The 25,948-nt window shown below is 39.3% G+C and overlaps 1 protein-coding gene across 1 annotated transcript in view; it reads left to right on the top strand.

The window, feature by feature from the left end:
• The first annotated feature begins 7,404 nt into the window (after positions 1-7,404).
• Positions 7,405-25,948, top strand: part of AK5 (adenylate kinase 5) — a 211,164-nt gene continuing 192,620 nt past the window's right edge. The window contains exons 1-5 of the mRNA XM_006205968.3: positions 7,405-7,787; positions 11,795-11,981; positions 15,413-15,580; positions 19,678-19,847; positions 19,948-20,061. Coding sequence (XP_006206030.2) covers positions 7,728-7,787; positions 11,795-11,981; positions 15,413-15,580; positions 19,678-19,847; positions 19,948-20,061 — 699 coding nt within the window. The 5' untranslated portion in view covers positions 7,405-7,727. The remainder of the gene's footprint in view (positions 7,788-11,794; positions 11,982-15,412; positions 15,581-19,677; positions 19,848-19,947; positions 20,062-25,948) is intronic.

Here is a 25,948-nt window from a genome sequence, read left to right as displayed (position 1 = left end):
TCTTATGTCTGGTGCTTACTCAATATTGTGTCTGTCCATATTGTTACATGTAGCTGTAGACTGTTGACTCTTGTGGCTTATAGTATTCCACTTTGTGAATCTAACACAATTTCTGTATTCTATTGTTGGTGAACATTGGAGTAGTTTCTAGTTTAGAGCTATTTAGAATAGTGCTTCTATGAACATTCTAATACATATCTTGGTAAATACAAAACTAATCAGCTTTAATAGTTATTCCCAAATGGTTTTCTAAAGTGGTTGTCTAAGTTTACATTCCCCCAACAATGTATATGTGTTCTGATTACTCCACAGCCTCATTAACACTGGTATTTACTGTCTTTCCTTCAATTTAACCCTATTGACGGGTATGGCTTAATTTGCATTTTTCTGATGACTAAAGAAATTATTGCTTTTCACATATTTATCGGCCATTTGAATTTGGATTTAGAGATCCCCACTTGAGAAGTGTCTGCTCAAGTCTTTTGTCCATTTTTCTATTAGAATTTTTTTCTTATTGATTTGTAGAAGTTCTTTATACATTAAAGTCCCTGGTTGGATATATGTATTGCAGATATTTTCTCCTACTCAGCAGAGTACCTTTTCATTCTCTAATGATGTCTTTTGAGGAACAGAAGTTCTTACTCTTAATGTAGTCTGATTTATAATTTATTCTTTTACTACAAATACATTTTTTAATAAGCAATTCGCCAAGGAAGACATACAAATGATCAAAAAACACATGAAAAAATGTTCAATATCACTAATTATCAGAGAAATGCAAATCAAAACTACAATGAGGTATCACCTCACACCAGTCAGAATGGCCATCATTCAAAAATCCAAAAATGACAAATGCTGGAGAGGCTGTGGAGAAAGGGGAACCCTCCTACACTGCTGGTGGGAATGCAGTTTGGTGCAGCCACTATGGAAAACAGTGTGGAGATTCCTCAAAAGACTAGGAATAGACTTACCATATGACCCAGGAATCCCACTCCTGGGCTTGTACCCAGAAGGAAATCTACTTCAGGATGACACCTGCACCCCAATGTTCATAGCAGCACTATTTACAATAGCCAAAACATGGAAACAACCTAAATGTCCATCAACAGGTGACTGGATAAAGAAGTGGTATATTTATACAATGGAATACTACTCAGCCATAAAAACCGACAACATAATGCCATTTGCAGCAACATGGATGCTCCTAGAGAATGTCATTCTAAGTGAAGTAAGCCAGAAAGAGAAAGAAAAATACCATATGAGATCGCTCATATGTGGAATCTAAAAAACAAAAACAAACAAACAAAAACAAAGCATAAATACAGGACAGAAATGGACTCATGGACAGAGAATACAGACCTGTGGTTACCGGGGTGGAGGGGCGGGGTAGAGGGTGGGAAGGGATAGACTGGGATTTCAAAATTGTAGAACAGATAAACAAGATTACACTGTATAGCACAGGGAAATATACACAAAATGTTATGATAAATCTCAGAGAAAAAAATGTAAAAAAAAAAAAAAAAAAAAAAAAAAAACAATGTTTAAGAATTTTTTAATAAAAAAAAAAAAAAAAAAAAAAAAAAAAAAACATTTTATTTTATTTTATTTTTGCATATATACCAGAAATTGACACATTGTAAACTGACTATACTTCAATAAAATATATATATACACAAACATCCTTAATGACTATTTAAGAAATTGTTGTCTACTCCTTGGTCACAAACATGTTCTCCTTTGTTTTCTTCTAAAAGCTTTGTGGTTTTACCATTAATATTTAGATCTGAAATTCATCTGCACTTGATTTCTATGTATATATTTAAATCAGTTTTTACTTGTGTAATCTGGGACTCATTTTCATTATCTTCTTATCTAAAAGTGGAAAATAATGCCTACTTCAAGATATTTTGTGAATTAAACAAGACATTGCTGTAAAGTATTTCATACGTTAGGCCTTACCATAATGTGTAAGAAACTGCACTGGGCACTGTGGCAGATACAAAGATAAAGTCCCTCCAAAAGGTGTTAACAGCTATCAAAGGACATGGACAGTTTTGCAAATAACTTCTCTATAAGGCATAATATAGGGAATACTATAATAGAGTCATAAACAAAGCATGATCGTGGGAGAACAGCAAAAGAAAGATAATGAAAGAAAAGGGAGTTATGAAGAAAAGGACCCAAGTGAGAAAGGAAATAACAGAAGGTAGGACTTATCAAGGTAGATGAGAATTAAGTTATGATGGAATTCTTTAAATGTGTAATTTTGATCTATTAAGGTAAAATTGAGAATTAAAAATAAATATTTCCTTCTTAGTGACAGTGTAGTAAAACTGGAACTCTCAAACACTACAAATATTGCTTACAGCACTGTAAATGGATTAGACCCTTCTGGAAATTTGATAAATAAATCAAGAACCACAAAATGCATTTTCCATTGTATCCAGTAACCCCATTTGGGCACATTTTTCTAGGGAATAATTTAAAATGTGAAAAAAATATACACAGACTGCTTCATGTCAGATTTTCTTATAATAGCATAATGGTAGAAGCAACCAAAAATGTGCAGCCATGGGAAAAATTATTAAGTTGCTTATGTCAAAACTTCTGAACAAACTCTTAAAAAGTTATTTTTAAAGATAGCCATGTAAAGCATAGAAATGTGTGTAATTACAGTTAGGACAATGTTTCTGAAAAGATACGTATCTGGGGGAAATTTGGAAGGGAAAACAACTGAAAAAACAAACACTTTTTAAGGGTGGTAAATAAATGATGAAAGAAAGTATTTCTTTTTTAACTTTCTAAGTGCTTTTTTTTTACCATATACATATATTTTTAAAAATTTGTTTGTTTTATTTTATTTGGTTTATGTGGGGGGTAATTAGGTTTATTTACTTCTTTATTTTCAGAGAGGGGACTAGAGATTGAATCCAGGACCTCATGCATGCTAAGCATGTGCTCTACCCTTTGAGCTATACCCTCTGAGCTATACCCTCCTACCCACCACCATATACATATTTATATGAGTCATATACTTTTGTGTCCCCACCAAAACAGCCTACCTCCACATATCTACTTCTATCATGTTATTAAAACATATCATTACGTTTACCTGTACTTAATTATTACATCTCTCCCTACCAGGCAGTGAACCCCTTGAGTCTTGTTCTTTGTATTCCCAGTTCCAAACATAGGTCTGGAACATAAAAGGTCATTTCATAATTGTTTGATCAATGGATGTATTACTGAATGAATAGATAGACGAGTATATAAGATTTTCCAAATCTTAGCTATTCTTGGTGTATAAATTATACACTTGGAAATATTCCTAATGCTGTCAGACATTGTAGGAAAGTTTTCAATCTCTTACCTCTAACCTCCACTAGCCAAAGAATTTCTAGCAGTCTTTGAGATCCAGAATCCAAGTGTCTGGCTCAGCTACTTGGCCAGTATGGAGAAAAGAAATAGAGCATAGAGAAATTCTGCTTTGGCTGGACAATTGTGTTATACACTATAATTTCAGCCTGCATTTACCCAGATTCCACAGACCAGTATGTGTATTCCACACTTAACAAAAAAAGTAAAAGCCTCAGAAAGACAGTCTGAAAAAAAAATGTAAATAAGGGGCATATTTATCAGGACAATATACCCAATATGGAAAGTCTTTTATATTTAGATTTTTCTCTGGATAAGCAAAACATTTACAAATGTCCCTGAAAACACAAATGGCCCACTGGGTTGTCAATTAGTGAGGGAAACAGAATAATTAGGAGGGAGATTTTTGTGTGTGTGCCAAATGAGAGAAATAAACACTCAAGAATTCAATACATAGGAATGTTGTGGTGTCCGTTCAAACTCCAAACCCAGAAAAAACTTTCAAATAGAAAAGGATCTTGAACAATTAGAAAATCTATGAGGATAAACTTGTTATTGTATGTTTTCTGTGGTGGGGCCTGTGTTTTAAACAACATACTCCCCCTCAAACACAAAATACATCTGCTGAGAAAAAGAAAGGAAGGAACGGAATAGGAGAAAGAATGAAAGAACCTTCAGAAAACACTGAAAGGTGCAAAAAACAGCTGCAGGCCTTTGTAACCGTGAAAGGCATGATGATGATGTTCTCAGGGTGAGGATGCTCAAGGTTTAGCAGTGGGACTGACAGTGACCACCAGTATAACCCAGCAGTAGGGCTCTCTGAATCTCAGTTATTTCATTTATATAATGAATATAAAATATATCTCACAGGTTGATTTAAGAATTAAATATGGCATATGTAATGCACTTTATAAAGGACTTATCACAATGCCTGACTCATAACACTCAACAAATTTTTACCTTGTATTATGGCCAAACTTGTCATCATGTCATTACTATCAACTGTACCAGTGCTGATGACTGATCCCATTAGGGCCCCTCTCCTGGGGTGAGGAACTGTAAATGAGAAACAGTTGGAACATTATCAGTAAAATTTTCTGTGGTTAAGCTGGCTCCATTTAAACTATAGATGGGGTAAGTACCTGTTAGGAATGAATGAGGATTTAAGCATAGGCCCCAGCCATCTCTGTGGGTTGTTGGAAGCGCTGTCCTGGGTTTAGAGTCTCTGAGTCTTCTTTGTGTGGATGGAGCAAATGGTCTCTACTCTGAGACATCTACTTAACAGGGACAGAGCAAGGTGTGGCCCTTTACTGAGACACAGCCTGTGTGCCAACACTGAGCTCCCTTTAGGGATCATCCAGAGAAATTCCCACCAAGAACCGCCTTCTCAAGGATGTCTAGACCTTTGGAAAGTTCTAGTTATCATCCCAAAGTTTATCAGGACTTCCTCGGCTACGTCCAGCAAATAAACTGGACTCCGCCCCCTTGCGTCACATCAACAGTTAAGCATGTCTGATTTTCTTTTTTTAATTTTAATTGAAGTATAGTCAGTTTATAATGTGTCAATTTCTGGTGTACAGCATAATAGTTCAGACATATGTTTGATTTTCATCATTACATTGATCACTATCTGGTATCTTACTTACGTCTTTTGGAGAGAGGGTTAATTGTTTATCTGCCCTACATTTATCACTACCCAATGTTGTTTGTGCATTTTTACTTGCTTATTGACCATCTGCACTTCTTACACACACTCACCAGGAGAATGTAAATTCCTTGACAGCAGGAATCATGTTTGCCTTATTCACTGCTGTATAAACTAGCACACTCTCCCGACAGGGGAGCAGAAGAGATTCTGCCCAGAGACACCAGGCATGCAATAGGCATCTTGATTTGTCAGAGTTGCAGGAATGCATCCCCAAGAGAACAAAGGGCAAAGGGCCATGAGCCCTTTATACACCCACCCTCAGAATTTCATGTCAGGAAATAATGAACCAGGTCTCCCATGGCAAGAATATATTTGTTGTCCTTTGTCCTTTCTCTTTCCTCTCTTCCAAACCATCAGCCTGGCTTTGAAGCATTATACTTCCCCCATATAGCCCTTCCATAACAGGCTACAACTCCCATTGCAAAAGCAACTATGAGCATCTTGCTGCTCTCTTACATCTGGAACACACCAAAAAGCACTGATTGTCAGTGCATAAGGCTACCTGAAAATCTGCCGTATCTCCAGCTGCTACGTTTTTCAGGCTGTCTAGGATATTTAATGCAATACAGTCTTATCCATTCTCTTTATACAAGCAAGTTGCCATCCTTGCCTCACTACACTAAAGTGCTTTTAGTATCCTGTATCCCTTCAGGATCCATTCCTCCCCAGGAGGGAAGATGTGAGCTGTGCTCTGATGGGTTCTTGTCTGTAAAGGGTGACCTTGAAAGGTCCGGCAGAAAGTGGCCTCTTCAGTCTTAGGTGCTTTGCCTTGGCTGTGCCTGCTCATAAAGTAAGCTTTCATGCCACGGACCCTGGTATTCATAGCATTGTCACATCGGGAAGAGACAATGCTTCACTCTTGCCCTAACCTGCTGTTAAACAAGAAAAAGAATGTCAGAGGCTGGAACAGTAAGTGATGTGGCATATTCTGAGGGCAGAAACCCACTTCCATGGAATAGGAACACCTGCCTCATTTAAAGCTACCATATGACACATGGTTTCACAAGTGTTCAGAAAACTTCATTTACTTTACGAAACTCAATTAATTTTTGAGCCCCTCCTTTGGGGAAAACAAAACTGCAGCTATAGTGAAGGCATGAGTAGCAGTTTTTTGTGTGACAAGAAACAGAACCAAGAAAAGATCAGCAGAGATGAACTTGAAATGGACGTTCAGACACTGGTTTTTGGAAGCAGGTGCAGTGTTGCCTCTCTCCCTGGCCTGACCCCAGCTGTCAATGCCTATCAGAGCCTCCTTCCCTCTCACATGCCCTCACACAGTGTCAGGCCTTGCACAGAGTTAGAGGTCATGTTCTCAGGACAGCATGGACCACCTTTACAGCAGACAATGAAAAGACATCATAATGGGGAAATGAGTCATGGAGGAGGATGTGTGCACTTTGACGATGGTCTGTAACAGGAAAATACTTGACCTGTATAGCTGCTTTAGCGCATCCACTCACATCCACCCTTACCCACCCATACCCACCCATACTGACCCTGGGGTGCTCCGACGGTCCACTGTCCACCAACTTCACACTCCGCACATCAGGTTAATGCTGGCATCCACCTCCCCTACTAAACAAATTAAGCAAGTCTCCAGCTCTCCACTGCCACCCACTTCTTTTTTCCACCTTCCCTCCTTCTCTACAGAAATAACTAGCTGATTACTTACTAATCCTTCTGTTAGTGAAGATTGCAACCTCACTGTAAAACCTTATACCGAAATCTGTAAGGTTTTGTAACACTAAGAGAGAAAAAAATTCGAAGCCAGCTACCAAAACTTTCCTGAAGGATAGAAATATCCAAGGTCTAAAAATTATCTTAAAGGGATGGATTCCGCACCGTCATTCCCCTTTTCTCCTTACTCCCAGTTGCCTATTATGAAAGATCGGTAGGTAACCTTAGGAGTGAAAGATAAATTCTGTGACAATTAGGTGTCTTCCTGGGAGCTCCTTGGGCATGCAGGAGTAACTCGTGCGTGTGTGTGTGTGTGTGTGTGTGTGTGTGTGTGCGCGCGCGCGCCCGCCTGTGTAAAGAGGTCCGGAGAGGCGAAAGGGTGGCAGGTTTTTACAGACCCCGGTTCTGTTCCTCTGGCCACCTGGTCCCAGGTTGCTGCGTCCCGGGGGCGGCGCGCGCAGCGCCCAGGCGATGGTGTGACACGGTGGGGTGTGACTGCGAGCCCCCCGCGCACGCCGTCCCCACCCCCGCACCGCGCGCAGCCCACGCGCCGTGACTGGCGGCCGCCGCCGCAGACCCGACTCCGGAGGCGCAGAGCGCGGGGCGCGGAGCGGGAGAGGCGGGCGGGCTGCTGCCGTGCGTCCGCCGCGCGGTCCTCCCTCCTCCGCTCCCTCCGCCCCGCCCCCGGCGGCCGCGCCGCCAGCAGCCCGGGAAGCCGCCGCTCCGAATCCGCAGCTCGGGCGCGGGGACCGGCGCTGAAGCGGGGGCGGCGGGAACGCTGAAACCACAGCCCCCGGGGAGAGGCGGAGAAGGGGGTCCGGCCTGGGCGGCCAGAGCTGAGCTTGTGAGCGTTTGCGCGTGAGAGCGAGGGCTGCACCGTGCTCGGCGCGGAACCCGCCAGCCCCAGCGCAGGTCGCCGCAGCCTGAGAGCCTCCCGCCTGCGCCCCACGGCACGCGCGGCACAGCCATGAACACCAACGATGCCAAGGAGTATCTGGCCCGGAGGGAAATACCTCAGCTTTTCGAGGTAGGGGGCTAGGTATGGCAGAGAGGGACGGGAGGGTCGGGAGAGGGCACCTCCGGGGCTCGGGGTGAGGCGGCCGCGCCCCGTCCCACCTCGCTTACGCGGGGCACGGAAGTGAAGGCGCTTGCAGAAGCTCGCTCGCCCTCTTGCCGCGGGTAGCCGCCTTTCTGGCGGGTTGCGGGGGTTCTTGTGGGATGGCTGCGCTCAGAAGCCCCCATCCTGCAAATCAAGTTTCAGTCTTCGAGCCGGGTTATAGAAGCAGGCTGCCCCCAGCCCACCCCTCAGATGTGGACACCCAGGGTGGGCTACAGGCAGCGTCTGGCCGCGCTCTCAGGGTGCCGGGGCCCGGCCAGGTGGGCACGCGGGCGCCCAGCGGCAAGCAAAGATTCGGCACCGGCACCGAGGGGTCGAGAGCCCTAGTCCCTCCGCGTGCCCAGAGTGGGGACCCCCCACACCCCGCGTTGAAGAGGAAGTGGGGATGAAAGCAGCCCTCCCCCAGAGACGGCTTGAAAGAGAAGGATGAAGATGCAAAAAGCAAATCCAAACCCACCGAGTGCAGCGCTGCGTCTCGGGTGGCAGGCACCCAGCGCTGCTCTGCGCTTTCGGTGAATGAACTCCTGAGCACGTTTTCTGTCGCCGTGGAAAGGATGATTCTCCTTGCTCGCCTCCCCAGCCCATAGCTTTCGCCTGCCCTCTCCAACCCACTTAGAGAAAAAGAGTGGAAAGGGAGCAGCTAGGCGGGCGTGACTCCTGTTGCTCTGTCTTCCGACCGCATCGCAGTATCGCCTGCACCAGGGACCCGGAGGATGAGGGACACTTTGGGAATGTGGGAGAGGAGGCTTGAGGGATGAACTGGAACCTTGGTTAGTTCTAAACCGTAGCTTATGTCGCGGAACGTTTTGCATCCTTCCTTCTCCCCGTATTTGAATTTTAAAACATTCCTGAATCCTGTGTTTTTACTTAGGTTAAAAAAAAAAACAAAATAAAATGGAAACGAGCCAACCTTCACAGAGTGAGCCCTGAAAACTGGTCCCCCATTTCTGAAAGATGATAGGCTGTGCACTGATGTAGTAAACTAAGTCATGCGTTGTTCTTTCTCCTGTTTGGGGGATTTGTTCTGCTAAAAGGAATTTTATAACACTACTTGGGAAAATAATTTTGGCTCTGTTTTCCCAAATTATCTTTAAAATGGGCCGCCATAATTACAGATCTTCATTTTCTCTCAGCTCTGTAAGCCACGGTTTACAGGTCCATCTGAAGCCCAGATTTCCAGGTAAATCCCTCAATGAGCACAAGCCTGGTATGCGAGACCCAAATCTAGCAAGCGTTTACTAGTGTTTGAAAATAACCTGGAGGTGTTGCATAAGGACAGATCTTGGGGGTATGTTGGATTCTTGTTAAAAGGTTTTTTTTTTTAATTTTCAAAAAGTAAATATGGAAATGAAGAGCTGAAGGTTTTTGTCATCAATACTGCTACTGAGATTAATTTCATCCCTAAAATGGTAATTAGAAACATCCACAGGAAGGTCACCTGATTGCAAAGTGCTGCTTAATAGTACACCTTTTTTCTTTATAAATTTGGGGACTGTTTCCTCTTTGATAACCACAGAGAATTTTGATAGTTTGTTCATGAAAATCTATGCTGTGTATGCAAATAAGTGATGGCAGACATTTTTGTTGAGGTACGATGCTTTTCCTTGGCCATTCTAAGATGTTTTAAAAATAGGGCACACCCAGAAAAGGAAGTCAACTTGCTTAAGTGAAATACAGAAATACAGTGTACTCAAATGCAATCCCAGGCAATAGGAAGATGGAAGGAGACTGCTGGTGACCTCCAAAGACTCCATCCTTCCAGTAGGAAGAGTCTGTGCTGTGCACAGCCCAAGAGAGAAGTCAAATCTGGCAGCTCTCCATGCAGTGAGTATAGACAGCAAAACCAAATGCTTCAAGTTTCCAACTGGATTTTCTCCCTCAAAACCACGATATAGTTATACAGAGTTTCCAGGTATACGAAGTTTAGCAATTAGGTATCTACCAAACCCAAAACATTGGCCACAGTTGTGGATATTAGATATCGTTATAGACCAAGTGACTGATTATTGAATCTGCATATTGTCAAGCAACTAGCTGTATCTAACCGACCTTTTCAGATTTCTTCCTGACTTGAGACATCACGTAGGCTAAATGGGATATCTCTGGTAGGTTCAACTTTGAAATGTTTCCATTTTTAGATTAAATGTTTGAAACAAAAACCACTTTCCCCTGATTTTGTCTGAGTTCTTAACTCTAGTTAACCTAATGGTGTATATATTGATCTTGTATTGCTGCATTTTAGAGCAGAGATTTGGCAATTAATTTGAATACTGGGGAAAGTCAAATTAGATTATCCAAATTCTTGAAGGGTTAATTCAAATAGAGTGATTTTTTTTTTTAATCTGCTGGTTGTTTTGGATCCTGATGGTGGCTGATTGTTCAAATTATTCACAGATAAGTGGAACCTATTCTCCCTCCTAAAATCAGTACCCTTTGGGGAGTCAGAGTCATTTAGGGAGGCTGGAAATGTATATTTTCCATTAAAAGAACTGAGTTTGTACACTCATTTTAGGCAATAATAGAGATTTTTTAGAAATTAAAGACCTAATCTTGAGTGATTTGATGGAACACAGATAATCTGGCATCTCCTTTTTATCTCATATCATATTTTTGCAAGGTGTGGAAAAAGGAATGTATGGTTTTTGGAATCAAAAATACAGCATAAGCACTGCCACGGAGTTAACTGGGAGGAGTGTGAGGCATTAATGCAAAGTGCGTGTCAGTGGGTGTGTGGATGGCCACAGACTGGGTGTGGATGCTAGGGTTAGTTTCATCTGCTCCCTCTGCAGTTGACCTCCCTCTGCAGTCAGTCCTCTGATTGAACACTCTATCCCACACTATTTAGGATTTCAGAGGACAAATGGACCTGGTAGCAACTGCCTACCATTTTGAGCAAATTGCACCAGAATAATTTGAAAATAAAATACTGTATTCAGGAAAGATGTCAGTCTTTCAAAGGGTGTGTGTTTTGTGTACAGATAATGGTGATAATAATCCTCTATGCTTTTTCCATGAAATACTCCAAAGGAAAATATTTTGCCCATCAGTTCAGTTCCAAGGAATCAGCATTTCCAGATGTGTAGCATTTTTAGGAACTGGTACATGTGACCCATCAGACACCAGGTTTTCCTCTGTAACTTGAGCAGATACTGTAGTGACTTACTGTATAGCAAATATTTTTTTAGACTCAGACTCTATGTTTTGCTTGAATTTTTTTCCTAATTAGAGAGCAGTCCAGTATGCACCTGCCATGTGTAAGGGACAGTGTCAGAGGCTGGATATTGAAAAATAAATAAGACCCACAGTGTATTGTTGAAGAGCTTATAGGTTAAAAGAGGAGACCAACACATAAACTGATGATTTTAGTATAAATGACAGGTAAGGTTTTTTTTTCTGGGTGTCATGAACACCCAGGAAGGGAACCGAAAGCCAACCTGAGGGCACAGGGGAGACTTTCTGATGATGATGATGACAAAACCACCAACATTTGTTATTTACTATGTATCAGGCACTTAATATGTACTTCACAGATATTGAATGTTCTAAGCCTTTAAAAAAAAACCCTCTGAAACTGAGGCTTAGAGACTTTAAGCATGGGTAGGAGTGAGATAGATCATGACTGGGGCATTTTACATGCTGCACTTTACCCCATTTCTATAGGTTTCTTCCATTTTAAACAATATAGTTCCCTTAATTGTTTTAAAAGACAGAGAATGCTGAGTTGAAAACTAATTGGGCAAGAATTTTAGGGGTTATCTTAACTACTCAATCAGAGCGTAATTTCAACTCAAATGGTTTATTTTCATAAATGCAAAGAACGAAAACAACCCAGCATTCAAAGATGGGATATACACCATTTCCACAAAGGTGGTTTTAAGACGTATTTAATATGCGCACATTTTGTTGTTGTATTTCAGAGTCTTTTGAATGGGCTGATGTGTTCTAAGCCCGAAGACCCAGTGGAGTACTTGGAAAGTTGTTTGCAGAAAGTAAAGGAACTCGGCGGCTGTGACAAGGTGAAATGGGATACGTTTGTAAGCCAGGAAAAGAAGACCTTACCTCCACTCAACGGAGGACAGTCACGGAGATCCTTTTTAAGAAATGGTAATGTGTATGTAGAATAATAGACAGTTTATAGTTAGAGCTGTTCTCTTTAATACCATACAGACTGCAGGCAGTGATTTAATGTATTCGGTTAACAAACGCCAGAAAGGATATTTGGTCCCAGAACATGACTGATCTCTCTCAGCTACTCATGATAAGACAAACAAAATTACATAGCATTGCCCAGCACTTCACGAAAGGCTTGGTGAAATTTCTCATCACTGACTTCATTATTTTGCAAAATGAATTGCATTAGCAAACTATGACTCTTTCTTAAAATCGCAAATAAGACTTTTCCAAATAAGTGAGTAGAAGACAGACAAAATTGGTGGTTACTATATAACAACATGTTTTCATTAGCTGAGAAGAGATTTAACTTATCCGTGTGTTTCACATTCAGAGTTCATATTATAAACGCATATAAAGTTTATACTAGTTCATTCAAGCAAGATTTATTTAGCAGCTACTGAATGCAATGCATGAGATTAGGCATCTGGGTGCTATAAAGGAAATGGAAGACATAAACTTGTTTAACAATTTCAGTTCCTTTGGAACTAAGAACTGGAGTTCACTAGGGGAGATTCATGGTATTCTGATAGCTTTCTGAAGTATGTGCTTATCAAAATTGGTAGTTCAACAACAGCCAATCTGCGTTTTAGGTTCCAGGTGAAATTAAGATGTGTGTGCAAAATGGAGTCCGTTCCAATCAGAGGAAACCAATTAATTTTTTCTGAGTGACCAAGATCGTTATATTTTCAAAATTTAAACCATTCTCAAAAGTTGCACCACAAAATTTTTCAGCTCTAAAGACAGAATTTGAAGTGAAGACAATTATTCTATTTGCAATAAATATATGGGGCAAATAAATCTGAGTTTGTTTTATCTTACTTAGTCGCGACCCACTTAGATTTTATTTGAATGTGGTTGGGGAAAAGTCATGGTGTGTTAATTTTTAAGAAACACAAGCAGGGAGGGAAAGCAGAAACAATGTTTTCTCGGAAACATCTCCAGATGTTCCCTATCCATGCAGGGTCACCACTAGGTGATTTAGGATTGGGGTGCCTTTGGCCAGTTACCACTGCAGCACACCACTTAGTAAATCACTGCTTAGGTGAACCAGATGATATTTTTGTGAGCTTGAAAAGTTCACGCATCTTCCCAAGATGGCTAACTTACTTCCCAGAGTGTCTTCATTATGTTAGAATCTGGCTCAGTGTGAAATACATGCCCTGGGCCCTTATTAAATCAAGTGAGGTAAGTATGGAGAACTCTCTGAACTTTTACGCATTATGCTAACAGACTTCAGGTATTACTGGATTTAGTCTGAAATATTTTTGCATTTTTTAATTTAAGTCTAAGAGGATATGACAGTCACTTAGTGGAATGGCTGCTTTCAGCCTAGTTATATAAAGTGACAGTTTTGTAACAAAATGAAATGTGAATGCTTTTATTTTATATTGACTGTTACTTGATTATATGTAGAAGCCAGGCAGGCCAAATATGTCATAGAGAATGAGGGTAGGGGGGACAAGAGAGAACAGTCATTGTCTAAGAGCAGTGAAACATAAATTTTGGGAAAATGTTGAGCTAAACAAAATGCGTCCAAGGGGCTACATTGGGCCAGAAAATGACCGGTTTGAAACTCGATCTAGCAGGATAAGCTAAAACATGAGTGGAAAATGTAGGTTTAACTTTTATTAGAATTGAAATTGCTTGTTAAATTTAATCTCCATACCTACTAATACTTTACCAGAATTTCCACTCAGAGATCTCATAATTAGTCATCAAATAGAACCTTTCCCCTACTATGGTGACAAGAATGTTGTATCACACCATCCTATTTCTGGAACTTATGCTAAAAGACAGAAAATGGTTACCAAACTGATTTATCATCTAATACTAAAATTTTATTTTATGAGATTCTTTACACATTTGTGGTTTGTAGGTTTTAACTGTCATTTACAGAATAGCTTATTAAGATCAACAAAATTGCTAACTTCTTAGTAACTTAAAGCATTATTATTATTTCTAGAAATAAAAAGTGATTCATGCATTTTTGCTGAAATATTGACATAGCTATGCTAATATCTATTCATCATGAAAAATTATTTTGTGAAATGAAACATTCTAATAATTTTAAGCAAATTACTTTCCTAAGTAAAAATATGATAAAAGCAAAGATAAATAATTAGCTGTCAGTTTTTGAAAGCATTGTACCGTAAATGTGAGATGAGCATCCATTTTTTTCTGCCATATGTGTACAATCATTACTCATGAATAAGAGTTTTAGTCCCATAGCTCCAAATGTCCATAGAACTTTCCTTCTGAAATATGATTGTCATCTTATACTCAATAGGTCCAAAACCAAACATACCATATTTTCTTCAAAACCAGCACTCCCTTCTATTCTTACTTCCATGAAGACAGTCAGTGAGTCAGTTGAGCAGTAAAATAATCATTGAGTACTACTATGTGTCAGACACTCTTTTAAGAATGAGGCTGTAGCCATCAAGAAAGAATAAACGTGGCACCTGCCCTCATGGAGCTTACAGTCTAGTGATGAAGTCAGACATTAAAAATATAATCAGAGGCATAATGGATGCAGTAGGAACAACCATATGCTATAGAACAAACCATATTAACAGGGGGATGGATCCAACCTAGCCTTCCTGGAATCAATGGCAAATATTTGGTGTCATGGTAGATGTGAATTTAAATCTTCATAGTTATATTTTTAAATCAAGGAGATTAAAGAAAATAAATATTGGGAAAATAAAAATGATGTTGAAAGATATTTCAAATGTAGAAATTGTTTGCTGCTCTTTTACCTGTCTTGTAACAATATTTATGCCACCAAGCCATTCCACTGGACTTCACTGGAGTCCCTGGATCATAATGGCCGTATATCTATGTTTATAGATAAATTAAATAAATTATGCATAAGCATTGCCTGCATGGGCAGCAGCATGTGATTGTGAAAGTTGTGAAGGCTGTGCACTGCACAACTCTGAGGAGCACCATTTTTGGAGACCAGGATGTGTACCAACTACCAAGCAAAACAAGGCACTACTTAAGTTTCCACCAGGGCAGAGGTTGGCAAACTTATGACCCATTGGCCAAGTCTGGCTCGCTGCCTCTTTTTATAAACAAAGTTTTATTGGAACACAAGTACATCCATTTGTTTATATAGTATCTAAGGCTGCTTTCCTGCTGTTGTGGCTGAGTACGAGACTCTGTGTCCAAAATATTGACCATCTGGCCCTTTAAGAGAAAGTTTGCTGACCACTTAATGGAGTAGAGTCTTCTTCCCGTTGAAAAAGTCAAACTCCATTAAGTTTAATTTTCTTAATTTCTTCTGCTAATTGGTTAAGTGCAAAAAATGTTTTATTGTGCTTTTTTTCCCGTTTCAAAGTTATCTTACTCTTTTGCAGTAATGCCTGAAAATTCAAACTTTCCATATCGACGGTATGATCGGCTCCCTCCAATCCATCAATTCTCCATAGAAAGTGATACGGACCTCTCCGAGACTGCCGAGTTAATTGAGGAGTATGAGGTTTTTGATCCTACAAGACCTCGACCCAAAATCATTCTTGTCATAGGTATGAGGCCAGAAAGCAGAATTCTCACACTGTTGCTAAGTTTGTTTCTATATTTACATTTCAAGAATTATGCCAATTATGTATCGTATTTGTGAATACCTAGTTGGATAATGACAAACAATAGAAACAAGAGCTCAAGAGTCAGTAGATGGAAATATTAGCATAATTTTCAATAAAACGTACATTTTCATAATTATATAATTTAATGTTTATTACACGTGTATAGACTCTGTTTACAATGTCATCGAAATTCTCTATAATGAATTGAAAGTAATCTCTTCAAGATTTATTGTCCTGTGATTTTATCTGCTTAATTTTTAACGCAGATAACTGAATCCATTAGAAGTTTTCACCACATAATATGGTTTTCTTCCCTTTAACTCCACAAATTGAATTTATACTCACTATTAACTTTAAAGCAAAAACATAAATGTTAATAATAAGTTGGTAAAGACTCACAGATGACTCTTATGACAGACTGGCACCTACAATGAAATCTAAGTTTTGGTGTAATTAGACGAGCAAATCTAATCAAATTGTGTTTTACTTGGCACATAACATCTGAGTATTAATCAAAATAACAAGGATAGTAGTCAATTTTAAAAATTGCCACTATGAATCTTATGTTGAATCTGAAAATATCAGTCTGATGCTGTTTCACAAGGAACAGAGACGTTAAAAATGCTTTGAGCATTTTTACCACTCTTGCAAATTCTAACTTCCTCAAAAGCTATAAAATTATAGAGACCTGTGAAAACACAGCATATATAGTCATTGTCTCACTGTCCAATTTGACTCAGCTTTTTACAGAGATGACCAAAAGCAGAAATCTATTGTGAGACGTTCAAAGCTATTCCAGCCAGAACTGTTAACAGAGGGCCAAATGTGTACAGCCCCAAGGAAGGAAGTGCTGCTCCCAGGACATATAACGATGATGGCAATTGGGGGAAAAAAACATGCAAATAAACGCAGCAAGCTAGAACAAGAATTTAAGATCAGCAGACTGGAAGGAGTGACATTTGTACCTCGCTCAGTGTCATGAAAATGAAATCGCATATATATTTAGCCCTAAATTGTTTAAAATAATGTAGAAAGAGAGTATAGAAATTGGCTTTCTAAAAGTCAAACTGTTCTTATGGCTTTTGGTAGCCATCATTATGCCATAAATATCTGTTCTTGAAAATGGAATTTTTGTGTGTATGCTTAAAAATTTGAGGTTCCTGCCTAGAAGATAAGGAATTGCTTTATTAAGAAATAGAGGGAATTGCTTTATTAAGAAACAGAGTGGTTGACCACAAGCTTGCCGTGCATGTGGTCCTGGGTTCAATCCCCAGTGCCTCCGTTAAGGGAAAAAATACATATACATAGAGAGAGAGCTACAGATGAAGAATAATTGGAAATTATTTCATCATTTTGTCATGAGATATTTTTTCAGTTTTGTTTTTCTTGTTGCTGTTAGTATGATACTGGTGATTATTAGCAGAATGAGCAAATGAAGGCTTGATTTTTCATGAAAAAGTGTAATACCAAAGTGCTCTTATATAAAACAGCGTATATATGTGAAATTTGTGTGCATTGTGGATTTTATATGAAAATGATTAAAGTAGTTCAGTAAACTAAAATCTGTGGAGAAGGTGTAAATGCTTAAACCTCCTCCACTTCACAGTTCATTTTTACTCAGCAAAATCAATTTGCTTCCCAAGGATGTGATTTTGGTTTTAGCGTTATTTACACAGTGTGTTGTAACATTTCATGTTTTACGAGAAAGATGCAGAACCAGTGAGTGTAAATAACCTTTAGAGGACTGAGATAAGAGAAGAAAGGCAAAGCTGAACCTTAGGTTATCTAAGAAAATTAGGGCAATTTTATGACTTTTCTGTAATTATAAAATAATTGTGCCTGAACCTTAAAAATTTTTTATTAGTTCCAACCCAAAAAAGAGTTGAAGAGGTACAGATAGCCACATAGTATTACATTCAAATAAACAACATTTCCCTTCTGGCAATACAGATTGGTTTTTCCTTAAATCTTGCCTTCTTGGCACAGATATGAATGAATCTCTCTCATGTTAGCATACAAATCTGAGTTAGATGGATCCTAATATTTATAAGTAGTAAAGATAAATAATATAAAATTAAGCTCACTCTGGTTTCAGTGAAAAGAAAATAAGATTAATTTGTTAGGAAGCCTTGGTAATCTAACTTACCCAGTAAATTAATGCCATTCCCTTTAAGTTGTGCTGATCATATTTTTTTGCTGACTGCTATTGCCTCCATTAATTGATAAAATTTTTTGTTTCCTTGAAGGTGTCACAACTTTCTTATTGTGTTTGAATTTGTTTAATTCAGTGGAATTTATAATCTGTTATTTTGATGATTTTTTGAAATCAGGTGTGGATATACAGTTTGTGAAAGATAACTTTCATTCTGCAGGGATCAAATCAGTTTGAATTTGTTAACAGCGTTGGTCATGTTATTTTTTTTTTTCTTTAAGTCAATACATTGTTTGCCCATGGCTTAATAGACCAAAAGCAATTATTTGGAACCAAACTTACTTTTGATTTGCAAAGTAATGAATTTAATCTAGTAGTTCATAATGTTAAGTCTAATAGGATTGGGTTTAGAGTTTCTTAAAAAGAGAATGTCAAAAACGTAAACAGATTCCTATCCTAAATTTAATAAAGCAATGAAAAGGCAAAGCCAGCTTTATTAGGTGCATTATTTGGAATTGGAGTTAAGAAATTCTGCACATTAAAAATTTTAAAGGGGAAATAAGCCCTTGCCAACCAAGTGCACCCACTCAGAAGTTTTCTTATGGAAAACAAAACAAAACAGACAAACACCTTTCTTTTTCACTTATGTTATTTGCAACATGAATAAAAAATATGTGCTAAATAATATGTAAAATGACCTCTACCCTCTAAAAAACTTAATAAATTGAATTAGTAGGAAGAACATTAACTCACTTTCCTATTGAATTTTTATGTTCAGTATAGCTTAATCAATTATATTTCAGTGAATATTACCAAAAACATTTCATTACTTATTATACATTGACTTTTAAAAACATTTTGTCTACAGTCAATAATTTATGCTTAAGAACTTGAAAATTCTTTATTTGTATAATTGCCAACAAATAGCAAATCAGATTGGGCTGATTGTTATGCGCGCTATTTTGAAATTTATTCAGACCGTAGCTTCCAATTAGTCTAGGTTGTCTAGAAATATAAATTAACTAAAATAATGTAATATGATCTGGAAATAAAAATCTGAGGCATATGTTTTATAATTATTTTAGTATTTATGCTTTAAAAAATAAGTGGCAGTTACTGACGATTAGTATTGAATTATGTTGCAAAATATTGATTGTTTTGTACTTATGTGTCACAAAATCAAAATTATCATAAGTTCTATGAAATTGTTCTACCTTAAAGACCTCTTCCATTCACTATGCATATTTATTGAGTAAAGCTTTTGCATTAAAAGGCAATAAGGCAACGAGGTACATGAACAGACAGAGTTCAAAACAAGATTTAAATAAGCCATATCAATATTGGTGTGCCTTTGATTAAAAGTAATTGTTACATTTCACAAAACTGCTTATTAACTCTTTGTTGGCATGTAACCCATTTCTGTCACTTCCATCATTGTCTTCTTTCTATATATATATATATATATATATATATATATATATATATTTTAATTGAAGTATAGTCAGTTTACAATGTTGTGTCATTTCGGGGGTACAGCATTGTCTTCTGATTACAGAGGGAAAAACTATTAGAGTTTACACAGAAAAACAGAAACGGTTTCTTTCAACTGCATTGTTCAATGTTTTAAATTAGTTGTTCACTAAAATAGGTAAAGCAAATAATGTTTCTTTCATCTAACACAGTCGATCACGACAACTCTACCCTTTCCCTGGCTAAGTCTACACTTGCTCTGCATTCAGGGGTAGCACCAAGAACGCCGCGAGTAGAATGGTTTCCACCCTGTTACTAGTCTGGACTCTGCATGTCAAAAGGAGAAAAGTAATTGTGTAAAAGGGAGTTTCTTATTGGCTCAGAAATTCACAGTTTTGCCTGTTTTAAATGATAGGTGGTCCAGGAAGTGGAAAGGGTACGCAGAGTTTGAAAATCGCAGAACGTTATGGATTTCACTACATTTCAGTGGGAGAATTGTTAAGGAAGAAGATCCACAGTACCAGCAGCAATAGGAAATGGAGTCTTATTGCCAAAATAATTACAACTGGAGAATTGGCCCCACAGGTACTGTTGTATGATTTGCTTCTATCCTGCAAAGATTTTTGTACCAGTTGTGAGTATAAGTTAAACTGGTTTTTTTTTTAATCTCTTTTCTTGAAAAAAGGAAACAACAATTACAGAGATAAAACAGAAACTGATGCAAATACCTGATGAAGTGGGCATTGTTATCGATGGATTCCCAAGAGATGTTGCCCAGGCTCTGTCTTTTGAGGATCAAGTAAGAACGTCTCCTTATATTTTAAATGACCTTTTTTTTTTTTTTGCTAAAAACTTGGAAGACTTGCTGTTATTTTGAATGAATTTTGGCCTGAAAATTGGCAAGTACATTAGTGTAGGTTGGCAGAAGGTCATCTCCTTGGCACACATGCTTAAAAATTGAAGACGGTCTCTGCCAAAAAGAAAGGATAAAAACGAATAATAGAATTCGTTATTTTTATGAAAAGAATGCAAATCTCTCTAACCTTTATTTCAGAATACTTTCCCTAAGATTGTGGTTTTTTAAATCTTTAATTACTTAAAACAAGCCTTATTCAGCACAGCCCAGGGATATAAAATGTCACCCTGCATTTACATTGTTACCAATTAAGGAAGCCCTCTTCATGGGGATATGAAGTAATAAACCACCTGCCTATAACAAGGGAGCATTCAGTACTCAAATTTGAGTAGACTGTGCCTGCTCAACACTCAGCACACTTATTTTAAAGAGAAATAAATCAATTAAAATGTTTTGTGTATCTATTTAATCTTCAGAAAGCTAGTGTGACTCGTTTTTCACTTAAAAATTTTAAGTACAAAAATAACAAATTTTAAGTCCTGGTGTACAAAGTGAACATCCATTAATACCCTCCTCCCGTTCCTCTCCTGAGAATAGAAATACCGTTAGGCCTGTTATATATCCTTTTCCCAGCCTTTTTCTGTGCATTACACTCTTGCACACACACCCGTGATTGGACATGTGTACGTGCCCCTATACAAATGCAGTTTTAATTTTCAAAGCTGTTTCCAAACTGTCTTCCAAGAAGGCTTTCCCAGGTTCATCCCATCAGTGTTGAATGACAGAATATTTCTCCAGACCCTTTCCAACCAGCTATATAATTCATATTTTAGAAGTTTGCCAGCCTGGCAAATAAGAAGCAGTATTTCACTTTTGATGTTTATATTTCTTGAATTATTTCTAAGGTGAAGTATTTTTCAGATACTTATTGACCATTTGTGTTTCTTCCTTGTGTGAATTGCCTGTTTTCCTTTGCCCGTTTTTCTACAAACTTGCTTCTCTTTCTGTTATTTAGAGAAGCTTTTATTGTATTACAGGTACTCCATCAAAGAGAACTTATAAATAAGTTGTAAGTTTATGTCTCATATAAAAGAAGTCTGGAGTTAAGCAGTTCAAGGCCAGAGGTCAGCTTCACGAAGCCTGTCTTTGAATGTTTGCATTGACTGTTTGGGGGCGTCTGTCGTGCTATGGAAAGTCTTTCCCCTCCTCAGGTTTCTCCCTCCCACAGCAAGTCCTGAACTTCTGGTGCTTACTCAGGTTAAGGACTTGGTTCTAATTGCTCTGGCCTTGAAGAGAGAAAAACTAGAAAAACCAATTTTTTGTTGTCGCTGTTGCTGCCAAACGATATTGCTGTTGCAAATGGGAGCTGTGTCAGCCATTACATGGTGGTGTGTGGCCGTGGTGGAAGCGTGGTTGCCGGGTAGGCAGGAATTCACACCCAAACCTGGTCCACCCGACACGTGGAACAAAACGCCCGTGGCAGGTGCAAGCAGCAAAGCTGCGAGCTGTTGCCCGTTGCCTTTCAGACGTGCTGTGAGTCCCTCGCTTCTCCCCTGGGTTATAACTCGGGCCAGTTCTATAGTTTTCCTGGTCACTTTAAAATATTGACAGATGGTTTCATTTTCAGGTATTAAAAAGCCCATTCTGCAATTACATCTCAATAAAGCTGGAAAAAAATTTAATTAAAAAAAAAAGTCCAGTCCAGTATACATCAAAACTTCAGTTTCTCGTTCAGTTTAATATATGTCTGCTGTCCTCAGCTTGGACCTGGTTCAGGCTCAGAAACCTAAAGTGATGTCTCAGAATCCTGAATGTCTTCCTCATGTTCGCAGTGGGGCAGGTAGCGGGGAAGGGGCAGAAAATGCGTGACTCTCCAGCAAACCTCTCTGGATACCTGATCAATCTTCACCTTCCCGTATGTAACCCGGACATGAGTGATAAGCCTTCACCACAGGGGGTGAAGGGTCACCGATTGGTTTGGGGACAGCCGTTAGCAAGTTCTATAAGATGGTCCGGCATCTCTGTAGGATGTGCAGTTGCTTGCATTGACTGTACTCAACCATACTTCCGAGGCTAGAAAAGTCCAATTTAACATTTTCTTAGGCTGGCATGGTAGCAGCCAGGAGGTTCTCATCCTCTGCAGGCAGTGCGGTGGTGTCAGGTTGGTGCTGTTGTTGCTGACCTGAGGAGTTCAGAGAGTGCAGAGGCAAACTGAGGTGTTCATGTAAAGCAAAGTGTTAGGGCCAGCCCTGATTCCTTCACCCTCTATGTAGGCTTAAGCTCCTGTGGTGTCTTCTTTGGGGGTACCATTACTGACACCAAGTGCTGAGGGTGATATTCCACACTGATTATCCAATCCTCTGGCACCAACTAGATGTCCAGTAATTGAGTTCATCTCTGACACTAAATACCCAGAGTTAGTGCAAACTCCACAGGGTAAGGGCTCAGTCCCACGTGACTGTCCCCCACTTCAGACTTCATTCAGAAGTCCCAGGGGCCACCTGTACTTTTGTCCAACAAGCTATAAATCTGAAGGTTTCCACAAACCCTTCTCAAGTTTGATAATTTACTAGACCAACTTCAGAACTCAGGAAAATGCTTTACTTACATTTACTGATTTATTGTAAAAAATACAAGTCAGCAACAGCCAATCAGCAAACAGAATAGCTGTGCACGGCGAGGTATCGGGCTGGGGACGCAGAACTTCCCTGCCCTCTCTGGGTGCACCACCCGCCCAGCACCTCAGTGTGTTTACAAACCCCGAAGCTCCCCAAACTTCATTGCTGAAGAGTTTTTATAAACCGGTCTCCAAATCCCCTCCCCCTTCCTGGACACTGGGGAGTGGGGCTGAAAGTTCCCACCTTGTAATCTCACATTTGGTCTTTCTGGCAACCAGCCGCCATCTGGATGCTATGTAAGGACCCTACCCCGAGTAACCTCATTAGCTCAGACTCGGGTATGGTCGGAAGGTGCTAATTACAAACAACAGAAGGCACTCTTACCATTCAGGAAATTCCAAGTGTTTTAGAAGCTCTGTGCCAGGAATTAGGGACAAAGACTAAATACATATTTTTATTGTACCACACTCTTCAAGGTTTTTCTTTAACCAGCTTTTATTTTAACTGCACATGTAGGCATATATAAACACATGCAGAAATTTTCCCTTAAGATTTCCTCACTGGTTCAGAGTATATAAAAAGTTGCATTTCTGACATGAGCATCTATATGAGTGATTGTAAGACCATTGTAACAGAAAGACCTAAGATGTAAGTGGATTTTTCCTATAGGGAGTAGTGTCAGTGTGAACAGTCAGACTGACGGGACAGCCTTTCTCCTTGAGGTCAGTTAGGTTCCTGCCAAGTTGTTCCGCCACCTCCTAGAACACTGTCATCATCTGCATGGTCGAAGCAGGGTTGGCCTCACATATAGGTTCCAGCTGGCATGTAAGGGGAAGAGGATGTGAAGGTCTGAAGTCCCAGATCTGGAAGTGGCATTCATCGCCCCTGCTCACATGGCACTGCTGAGAATGTAGATGTGTTGTAATCACGAGGCAGGCTGGGACGTTTAGTCCGGCTGGGTGGCGGTTCTGTTTCTATGGGGAGTTGGGAGAAACGCACTAGCAGCTTCTGCCGCAGTTTGCCTCCCTGGCTTTCCAAATGTCTGCATGCTCCCTGCTTCCCACACGTAGAACATACTCACTCACTGTCCAAGGAAAACAACCCAGAGCCCATCATCTAGTGCAAAAGTCAGGAATCTCTACTTGATGTTCAGTTCTCTCCGTCAGGTCCAGATTCGACTCCTCATCACAGCCACCTGTCAACTGAACACCAGGTTATCCGCCTCCCTGCCAACAATAAACAGTGGAGGAGCAAGACCAGGAGAAGTGAAATAAAGGCCCCTGTTCAGAAGAGGGAATTTTGGCACTGTGTGTGGTAGTCCCTGAACCATAGCAAATAACAAATCCTGTGAGGCAGGGGTTGCCAAGGGTCCTTGCCCTGGAAGTGGAGTGATTTCCTGAGTTAACCCATTGGCAACTCCATGTTCTCTCTTAAGGAATCATTGTTTGCCTGTTCTCTTCTGAGGCCCCGGCCCTCTGAGAAGTTATTCTTATTGTCCATTATTCTGCATGGGCCCATCAAAGTGATGTGTTGTGACGATGCCCTCCTTGGGAGCTATTTTAAGTTTGAAAAAAAAAATACAAGCTTTTTTTGGGTAGGCTGATAGTTGCTTTGGTAAAACCACTTCCTCAAAAATTTGGTAGGCTTCTCTTTTTGCTTCCAGTTAGTTCTATGTACAAGTAACTATATTCAAAGTTCTTTTCTGGATAATGCTGCAAATGGCATTATTTTATAATTTTTTATGTCTGAGTACTATTCCATTGTTGTATATATGCACCACATTTTCTTTATCCGGTCATCTGTCAGTGGACATTTGCATTGTTCCCATGTCTTGGCTATTGAAAATAATGCTGCTGTGAACATTGGGCTGCATGTGTCTTTTCACATTATATTTTCCTCCAGATATATGCCCAGGAGTGGGATTGCTAGATCACATGATTAGTCTATTTTTAGTTTTTTGAGGATTCCCCATACTATCCTCCATAATGGCTGCACTAATTTATATTCCCACCAACAGTGTAGGAGAATTCCTTTCTCTCCACACCCTCTCCAGCATTTATTGCTTGTGGACTTTTTAACGGTGGCCATTCTGACTGGCATGAGGTGATATCTCATTGCAGTTTTGATTTGCATTTCTCTTAACAATTACTGATGTTGAGCATCTTTTCATGTGCTTGTTGGCCATCTAGATGTCTGCTATGGAGAGATGTCTATTTAGATCTTCTGCCCATTTTTTGATGAGGTTGCTTGTTGTTTTTGTTTGTTTGTTTTTGATACTAAGCTGTATGAGCTGTTTGTTTGTTTTGGAAATTAGTCCCTTGTCAGTCTCATCATTTGCAAATATTTTCTCCCAATCTGTAGATTGTCTTTTTGTTCTGATCCTTAGCTGTGCCAAAGCTTTTAAGTTTTAATCAGATCCCATTTGTTTATTTTTGCTTTTATTTCCATTACTCTAGGAGCTGGTTCAAAAAAATATTGCTGTGACCTATGTCAGTGAGTGTCCTGCCTATGTTTTCCTCTAGGAGTTCTATAGTATCTCATCCTACATTTAGGTCTTTAATCCATTTTGAGTTTATCTTTGTATATGGTGTTAGAGAATGTTCTACTTTCAGTCTTCTACAGGTAGCTGTCCAGTTTTCCCATCACCACTTGTTGAAGAGAATGTCATTTCTTCATTGTATGTTCTTGCCTCCTTTGTCACAGATTAATTGACCATAAGTGTGTGGGTTTATTTCTGGGCTTTCTGTCCTGTTCCATTGATCTGTGTGTCCGTTTTTGTGCCAGTACCATCCTGTTTTGATTACTGTAGCTTTGAAGTATTGTGTGAAGTCAGAGAGCGTGATTCCCCCAGCTCTGTTCACCTTTTTTTTAAGATTGTTTTAGCTATTCAGAATCTTTTGTGTTTCCATACAAATTTTAACATTTTTTGTTCCAGCTCTGTGAAAAATGGCTTTGGTAATTTGATAGGGATTGCATTGAATTGATATATTGCCTTGGGTAGTATGGCCATTTGAACAATATTGATTCTTCCAATCCAAGAGCACAGTGTATCTTTCCATTTGTTTATGTCATCTTCAATTTCTTTTATCAGTGTTATAGTTTTTGGAGTACAGGTTTTTGCCTCCTCGAGTAGGTTTGTTCCTAGGTATTTTATTCTTTTTTGGTGTGATGGTAAATGGTATTATATCCTCAATTTCTTTTTCTGCTATTTC

The sequence above is a fragment of the Vicugna pacos genome, chromosome 13, assembly GCF_048564905.1.
Source record: "Vicugna pacos chromosome 13, VicPac4, whole genome shotgun sequence".
NCBI lineage: Eukaryota > Metazoa > Chordata > Mammalia > Artiodactyla > Camelidae > Vicugna > Vicugna pacos.
The sequence above is the reverse complement of the archived record's forward strand: the minus strand, read 5'-3'. Positions and strand labels throughout refer to the sequence as shown.